This window comes from Pelophylax lessonae (assembly GCF_965119305.1).
Source record: "Pelophylax lessonae genome assembly, chromosome: 8".
NCBI classification, from domain to species: domain Eukaryota; kingdom Metazoa; phylum Chordata; class Amphibia; order Anura; family Ranidae; genus Pelophylax; species Pelophylax lessonae.
In genome coordinates, this window is record NC_138775.1 from 290303273 (window position 1) to 290312979 (window position 9707).

Consider the following 9707-nt stretch of genomic DNA (forward strand, 5'->3'; position numbering starts at 1 on the left):
ATGGTGGTGCCAGACTTCTTCCATTCACAGATGTTGGAGGCCACTCTGCTCATTGGGACCTTCAATGCAGCAGAAATATTTCTGTACCCTTCCCCCGATCTGTGCCTCCATACAATCCTGTCTTGGGGGTCTACAGACAATTCCTTGGACTTCATGGCTTGGTTTGTGCTCTGACATGCACTGTTAACTGTAGGGCCTTAACCACTTGGGTACGTCACTAGCCTGTGAGGCTCTGGGGAGCGAGCGCGCTCCGCCGGAGGCGCGGTCACGGACCCCCCCCCCCGCACATGTGACCGGCGGACCCGATGTCCGCCGATCACTCGGCGATTGTCGGTGGCGAGGGAGAAAGGCAGGCGGCTGATGTAAACAAGCCGCCTGTCATTCTCCTCTGTGTAGGAACAGTGATCATACGGTTCTACTATGTAGGACCGTTGATCACTGTTCCTACACCTCAAGCCACAGCCAATCAGAGTTAGAATCACGCCCCTAGGGACACACATAACCCCTCCCTCTCAAAAAAAGTTAACCCCTTCCCTGCCAGTGTCATTTTTACAGTAACAGTGCATATGTATAGCACCGATTACTGTAGTAATGTCACTGGTACCCCCAAAAGTGTCAAAAATGTCAGTCAAGGGTCCGATCTGTCCGCCGCAATGTCGCAGTCCCGCAAAAAAAAAACGCAGATCGCCGCCATTACGTGTTAAAAAAAAAACAACAAAAATGACAAAAATCTTTCCCTTTGTTAGTAAACGCGATAACTTTTGCGCAAACCAATCAAAATACGCTTTTTGCGATTTTTTTTTACCAAACATAGGTAGCAGAAAACAAATTGGCCGAAAATGTTAAAAAATTTTGATTTTTTTTTTTGGCGAATTTCATATAAAAAAAAAATGTGAAAAATATTGTTATTTTTGCAAAATTGTCACTCTTTTTTTGTTTATAGCGCATGATCAAAAAATCGCACAGGTGATCAAATACCACCAAAAGAAAGCTCTGTTTGTGGGAAAAAAAAGGACGTCAAATTAGTTTAGGTACAGCGTCGCACGACCGCGCAATTGTCCGTTAAAATCACGCAGTGACGAATCGCAACATAGGCCCTGGTCAGGAAGGGGGTAAAATCTTCCGGGGCTTAAGTGGTTAAATAGGCAGGTATGTCGTTTTCCAAATCATGTCCTATCAACTGAATTTACCACAGGTGGACTCCAATCAAGTTGTAGAAACATCTCAAGGATGATCAGTGGAAACCGGATGCTTCTGAGCCCAATTTTGAGGGTCATGGCAAAGGCTGTGATTCCTAGGTAAATGGGATTTTTTTGTTTTTTTTTATAAATTTGCAAAGATTTCAAACAAACTTCTTTCACGTTGTCATTATGGGGGATTGTTTGTAGAATTTTGAGAAAAATAATGGATTTAATCCATTTTGGAATAAGCCCCGGTTCACACTAGAGCGACCTGTGAGGCAACCTGGTCGCCTCACAGGTCGCCGCCCATAGGGAAGCTACGGACCCGTTCTAATAGGAGCGACACAAGTCGCCCCGACCTAGAAAAAGGGTCCGGAGCTTCTTTGGGGTGACCAGGAGGTGACCGCCATAGACTTCAATGTTATGAAGTCCGTGGCGGCCGCTCCGAGGTCGCGGCGCGCTGCTCGCACCGCGATCTCGGAGGTCGCCCCTGAAAGAAGTAGCGTCGCGCCAGTGTGAACCGGCGCTAAGGCTGTAGGATAACAAAATGTGGAAAAAGTGAAGTGCTGTGAATACTTTCCGGATGCGCTGTATATCCTTTTGAACCATCCTACTTATTTACTCACATAATTTGAGCCAGCACTTTTCAGGGTCTTCACAGCCCCCTTCATCAGGAGGTATAATAGCAATCCTAGTGGGGCAACATTCATGGCAGGGACACAAGGAGGCACGGTTAGGTGCTCTAACATCTCATTGGCTACAGAAGGAAAGGAGTATATAAATATCATTTTAAAAAAATGTATGTCTTTTTTAAACCACCCTTTATATTTCACCGCATAATTTGAGCCAACGTGTTTTGGGGCCTTCACAGCCCCCTTCATCAGGGTTTAGCCAAGGAACTCTAAAGGGGTTATAATAATCCCAGTGAGGCAACATTCATGACCAGGCCACAAGGGGGCACTCCTATATACTCTAGTGACCCAGTGATGGCGAACCTTGGCACACCCAGATGTTTTGGAACTATATTGCCCATGATGCTCCACTACAATGCAGAGTGCAGGAGCAACAAGGGAAATGTAGTTCCGAATCATCTGGGATGCCAAGGATCGCCATCACTGCGTCTAGTCTAACATCCTATTGGCTACTGAAGAAAAAAAAAAACTGTACATATACAGTATATATAAACAGTTCATTATATATATATATATATATATATATATATATATTATATATATATATACACATACAGTGCCTTGCGAAAGTATTCGGCCCCCTTGAAGTTTGCGACCTTTTGCCACATTTCAGGCTTCAAACATAAAGATATAAAACTGTAATTTTTTGTGAAGAATCAACAAGTGGGACACAATCATGAAGTGGAACGAAATTTATTGGATATTTCAAACTTTGTTAACAAATAAAAAACTGAAAAATTGGGCGGGCAAAATTATTCAGCCCCTTTACTTTCAGTGCAGCAAACTCTCTCCAGAAGTTCAGTGAGGATCTCTGAATGATCCAATGTTGACCTAAATGAGTAATGATGATAAATAGAATCCACCTGTGTGTAATCAAGTCTCCGTATAAATGCACCTGCACTGTGATAGTCTCAGAGGTCCGTTTAAAGCGCAGAGAGCATCATGAAGAACAAGGAACACACCAGGCAGGTCTGAGATACTGTTGTGGAGAAGTTTAAAGCCGGATTTGGATACAAAAAGATTTCCCAAGCTTTAAACATCCCAAGGAGCACTGTGCAAGCGATAATATTGAAATGGAAGGAGTATCAGACCACTGCAAATCTACGAAGACCTGGCTGTCCCTCTAAACTTTCAGCTCATACAAGGAGAAGACTGATCAGAGATGCAGCCAAGAGGCCCATGATCACTCTGGATGAACTGCAGAGATCTACAGCTGAGGTGGGAGACTCTGTCCATAGGACAACAATCAGTCGTATACTGCACAAATCTGGCCTTTATGGAAGAGTGGCAAGAAGAAAGCCATTTCTTAAAGATATCCATAAAAAGTGTCGTTTAAAGTTTGCCACAATCCACCTGGGAGACATCAAACATGTGGAAGAAGGAGCTCTGCTCAGATGAAACCAAAATCAAACTTTTTGGCAACAATGCAAAACGTTATGTTTGGCGTAAAAGCAACACAGCTCATCACCCTGAACACACCATCCCCACTGTGAAACATGGTGGTGGCAGCATCATGGTTTGGGCCTGCTTTTCTTCAGCAGGGACGGGGAAGATGGTTAAAATTGATGGGAAGATGGATGGAGCCAAATACAGGACCATTCTGGAAGAAAACCTGATGGAGTCTGCAAAAGACCTGAGACTGGGATGGAGATTTGTCTTCCAACAAGACAATGATCCAAAACATAAAGCAAAATCTACAATGGAATGGTTCACAAATAAACATATCCAGGTGTTAGAATGGCCAAGTCAAAGTCCAGACCTGAATCCAATCGAGAATCTGTGGAAAGAACTGAAAACTGCTGTTCACAAACGCTCTCCATCCAACCTCACTGAGCTTGAGCTGTTTTGCAAGGAGGAATGGGCAAAAATTTCAGTCTCTCGATGTGCAAAACTGATAGAGACATACCCCAAGCGACTTACAGCTGTAATCGCAGCAAAAGGTGGCTCTACAAAGTATTAACTTAAGGGGGCTGAATAATTTTGCACGTCCAATTTTTCAGTTTTTTATTTGTTAACAAACTTTGAAATATCCAATAAATTTCGTTCCACTTCATGATTGTGTCCCACTTGTTGTTGATTCTTCACAAAAAATTACAGTTTTATATCTTTATGTTTGAAGCCTGAAATGTGGCAAAAGGTCGAAAAGTTCAAGGGGGCCGAATACTTTCGCAAGGCACTGTATATATCACACACACTTTCCCTCAGCAGAGAATACAATGTTGGAATAAGTCGGTAATTGATGGCGGTGATCAGGGAGGGTCTCATCCTGTCCACCAATCACTGCGCTGTGCTCAGTACAATCACCTGACACAATCTGATTGGGAGAAGCTGTCAGGGTGATCACATGACCCATCCTCTTCACCCTGGCCTAAGACCCAGGGAGAGCGGAGAGATGGGGGGTCAGTGGATGGGGGTGAGGGGGATGGGCGGTTCTCTTTATCACATGGCGGGTGTCACCTCTGACATTGCAGGTCGGTGGCCAATCGCACGGCTCGGTCCAGGCCGGCGCGGAATGCGTCTTCTCTTCCAGGCACAGCGCCGAGGCCCAACTCTCCGACCTGAGTGTCCCCTACACACAGATTTACTGTTAGTGGTCATCATGACATCTATATATAATGGAGGGGGGGGGGGGGAGGTTATGGGGGTCAGTATCCAGGAAGAGAATTGTAATAATGATGAGTGATAGTTTGGGGGGTCAGTATTCTATATGGGGGGGCTTGTAATGATGAGTGTTAGTTTGGGGAGGGGGCTTGTAATAATTAGTGTTGGGGGGTCAGTTTTCTATATAAGAGGGGGGGCTTGTAATGAGTGTTAGTTTTGGGGGGGTCAGTATTCTATGTTGGGGAGGGGCTTGCAATAATAATACGTGTTCATTTGGGGGGCTTTGTATTCTATACGGGTGATAATATTGGGGGTGACAGTATGGGGGGGAGGGTGATAATATTAGGGTGTCAGTATTGGGGGGAGGAGTCAGATTGGGGAGTCAGTATGGGGGAGGGGTGATAATATTGGGGGTCTCAGTATAGGGGAGGGGTCTAGATATGGGGGGAGGGCTCAGTGTGGGGGGAGGGGTCTCAGTACCCGGAGGGGTGTTGATGAGGACCATCTCCAGGCCCCGCCCCTCGCTCAGAGCTCCCCGCAGGGCTCCGGTTGGACACTCGTACGGCCAGGCCGCCTCCACCCCCCGGAAGCCCGCTCTGGCGGAGGATCGGATCCGGTCGGGCAGTTCGGGGATCTCCGGGAACATCCAACTAACATTGGCCGAGAAGCGCAGAGCCGACATGGCGGGGGGCGGAGTCTAATGGGTCACGAGGAGGAAGTGGGATCGGACTACGGAGGAGGAGGAGTCAGGACGAAGAAGGGGCGGGGAGGGGACGGACAGTCTGGGAAGACACTCCCCCTGTCAGAGATCTGTAGAAGAGCAGCATTGGGGGGTAATTCTCCACCCCCCCTTACACTACAATGTATCCAACCCCCCCCCCCCCCCATACACTACAATGTATCCAACCCCCCCCCATACACTACAATGTATCCAACCCCCCCCCCCATACACTACAATGTATCCAACCCCCCCCCCCCCCATACACTACAATGTATCCAACCCCCCCCCCCCCCCATACACTACAATGTATCCAACCCCCCCCCCATACACTACAAAGTATCCAACCCCCCCCATACACTACAATGTATCCAACCCCCCCCCCCCCCATACACTACAAAGTATCCAACCCCCCCCATACACTACAAAGTATCCAACCCCCCCCATACACTACAATGTATCCAACCCCCCCCCATACACTACAATGTATCCACCCCCCCCCCATACACTACAATGTATCCAACCCCCCCACCATACACTGTGACTACAATGTATCCACCCCCCCCCATACAATACAATGTATCCACCCCCCCCCATACACTACAATGTATCCACCCCCCCCCCCCCCACCATACAATACAATGTATCCACCCCCCCCCCCCATACACTACAATGTATCCAACCCCCCCCCCCCCATACACTACAATGTATCCACCCCCCCCCCATACACTACAATGTATCCACCCCCCCCCCCCATACACTACAATGTATCCACCCCCCCCCCATACACTACAATGTATCCCCCCCCCCACCATACACTGTGACTACAATGTACCCACCCCCCCCATACAATACAATGTATCCACCCCCCCCCCATACACTACAATGTATCCACCCCCCCCCCCACCATACAATACAATGCATCCACCCCCCCCCCCATACACTACAATGTATCCAACCCCCCCCCCCCATACACTACAATGTATCCAACCCCCCCCCCATACACTACAATGTATCCACCCCCCCCCCCCCCCATACACTACAATGTATCCACCCCCCCCCCCCCATACACTACAATGTATCCCCCCCCCCCCACCATACACTGTGACTACAATGTATCCACCCCCCCCCCATACAATACAATGTATCCACCCCCCCCCCATACACTACAATGTATCCACCCCCCCCCCCCACCATACAATACAATGTATCCACCCCCCCCCATACACTACAATGTATCCAACCCCCCCCCCCCCATACACTACAATGTATCCCCCCCCCCCACCATACACTGTGACTACAATGTATCCACCCCCCCCCATACAATACAATGTATCCACCCCCCCCCCATACACTACAATGTATCCACCCCCCCCCCACCATACACTGTGACTACAATGTATCCCCCCTCCCCATGCACTACAATGTATCCAACCCCCCCCATACAATACAATGTATCCAACCCCCCCCCCCCACCATACAATACAATGTATCCACCCCCCCCCCCCATACACTACAATGTATCCACCCCCCCCCCCATACACTACAATGTATCCACCCCCCCCCCCCCATACACTACAATGTATCCAACCCCCCCCCCCCATACACTACAATGTATCCACCCCCCCCCCCATACACTACAATGTATCCACCCCCCCCCCCCCATACACTACAATGTATCCACCCCCCCCCCCCATACACTACAATGTATCCCCCCCCCCACCATACACTGTGACTACAATGTACCCACCCCCCCCATACAATACAATGTATCCACCCCCCCCCATACACTACAATGTATCCACCCCCCCCCCCCCACCATACAATACAATGCATCCACCCCCCCCCCCCATACACTACAATGTATCCAACCCCCCCCCCCCATACACTACAATGTATCCAACCCCCCCCCCATACACTACAATGTATCCACCCCCCCCCCCCATACACTACAATGTATCCACCCCCCCCCCCCATACACTACAATGTATCCCCCCCCCCCCCACCATACACTGTGACTACAATGTATCCACCCCCCCCCATACAATACAATGTATCCACCCCCCCCCCATACACTACAATGTATCCACCCCCCCCCCACCATACAATACAATGTATCCACCCCCCCCCATACACTACAATGTATCCAACCCCCCCCCCCCATACACTACAATGTATCCCCCCCCCCCCCACCATACACTGTGACTACAATGTATCCACCCCCCCCCCATACAATACAATGTATCCACCCCCCCCCCATACACTACAATGTATCCACCCCCCCCCACCATACACTGTGACTACAATGTATCCCCCCTCCCCATGCACTACAATGTATCCAACCCCCCCCATACAATACAATGTATCCAACCCCCCCCCCCCACCATACAATACAATGTATCCACCCCCCCCCCCCCATACACTACAATGTATCCAACCCCCCCCCCATACACTACAATGTATCCACCCCCCCCCCCATACACTACAATGTATCCACCCCCCCCCCCCATACACTACAATGTATCCACCCCCCCCCCCATACACTACAATGTATCCCCCCCCCCACCATACACTGTGACTACAATGTATCCACCCCCCCCATACAATACAATGTATCCACCCCCCCCCCCATACACTACAATGTATCCACCCCCCCCCCCAACCATACAATACAATGTATCCACCCCCCCCCCCATACACTACAATGTATCCAACCCCCCCCCCCCATACACTACAATGTATCCAACCCCCCCCCATACACTACAATGTATCCACCCCCCCCCCATACACTACAATGTATCCACCCCCCCCCATACACTACAATGTATCCCCCCCCCCCCCACCATACACTGTGACTACAATGTATCCACCCCCCCCCCATACAATACAATGTATCCACCCCCCCCCCATACACTACAATGTATCCACCCCCCCCCCCCACCATACAATACAATGTATCCACCCCCCCCCATACACTACAATGTATCCAACCCCCCCCCCCCCATACACTACAATGTATCCCCCCCCCACCATACACTGTGACTACAATGTATCCACCCCCCCCCATACAATACAATGTATCCACCCCCCCCCCCCATACACTACAATGTATCCACCCCCCCCCCCACCATACACTGTGACTACAATGTATCCCCCCTCCCCATGCACTACAATGTATCCAACCCCCCCCATACAATACAATGTATCCAACCCCCCCCCCCCCATACAATACAATGTATCCAACCCCCCCCATACAATACAATGTATCCAACCCCCCCCCCCCATACAATACAATGTATCCAATCCCCCCCCCATACACCACAATGTATCCAACCCCCCCCCCCCCACACTACAATGTATCCAACCCCCATACGTTACAATGTATCCAATCCCCCCCCCCCCCCTAACACAGCAATGCTGGCAGCACTCATACGTCCATTTCCCAAAGACAACCTCTGGATATGACGCTGAGGACTCAACTTCTTTGGTCGACCATGGTGAGGCCTGTTCTGAGTGGAACCTGTCCGCTGTATGGTCTTGGCCACCATGCTGCAGCGCAGTGTCAGGGCCTTGGCAATCTTCTTATAGCCTAGGCCATCATTATGTAGAGCAACAATTCTTTTTTTCAGATCCTCAGAGAGTTCTTTGCCATGAGGTGCCATGTTGAACTTCCAGTGACCAGTATGAGAGAGTGAGAGCGATAACACCAAATGTAACACACCTGCACCCCATTCACACCTGAGACCTTGTAACACTAACGAGTCACATGACACCGGGGAGGGAAAAATGGATAATTGGGCCCAATTTGGACATTGTCACTTAGGGGTGTACTCACTTTTGTTGCCAGCGGTTTAGACATTAATGGCTGTGTGTTGAGTTATTTTGAGGGGACAGCAAATTTACACTGTTATACAAGCTGTACACTCACTACTTTACATTGTAGCAAAGTGTCATTTCTTCAGTGTTGTCACATGAAAAGATAGAATAAAATATTTACAAAAATGTGAGGGGTGTACTTACTTATGTGAGATATTATAGATTGGGGGAAGTTTCTGCCGGTGCCGAGTGTCGGGGGGGGGGGGGGGGGGTTCTGTCATTTTAGATTCCAGTGGTTTATAATTCTCACTCAGCAGATAATATCCCGAGTGAAGACATTCTTATTAACCACTTCTGGACCGGAAGGATTTACCCCCCTTAATGACCAGACCATTTTTTTGCGATTCAGCACTGCGTTACTTTAACGGACAATTGCGCGGTCGTGCGACGCTGTACCCAAATATAATTGATGTCCTTTTTTCCCCACAAATAGAGCTTTCTATTGGTGGAATTTGATCACCTGTGCGATTTTTAATTTTTGCGCTGTAAACAAGAAAAATGCCAACAATTTATTTTTATATATATATATATATATATATATATATATACACACACACATACATACATACATATACACACACACAGTATATTTTTTTTCTTTCTGCTATTTAACATATCCAATAAAATATAATAAAAAAA

General features: G+C 48.7%; 1 protein-coding gene across 1 annotated transcript in view; it reads right to left on the bottom strand.

The window, feature by feature from the left end:
- Positions 1 to 5181, bottom strand: part of HYI (hydroxypyruvate isomerase (putative)) — a 34042-nt gene extending 28861 nt beyond the window's left edge. Inside the window, exons 1-2 of the mRNA XM_082266687.1 lie at positions 4955 to 5181; positions 4331 to 4442 (exon numbers count right to left, since the gene is read on the bottom strand). Of these exons, the coding sequence (XP_082122813.1) occupies positions 4331 to 4442; positions 4955 to 5156 (314 nt within the window). The 5' untranslated portion in view covers positions 5157 to 5181. The remainder of the gene's footprint in view (positions 1 to 4330; positions 4443 to 4954) is intronic.
- Between the last annotated feature and the right edge of the window lie 4526 nt (positions 5182 to 9707).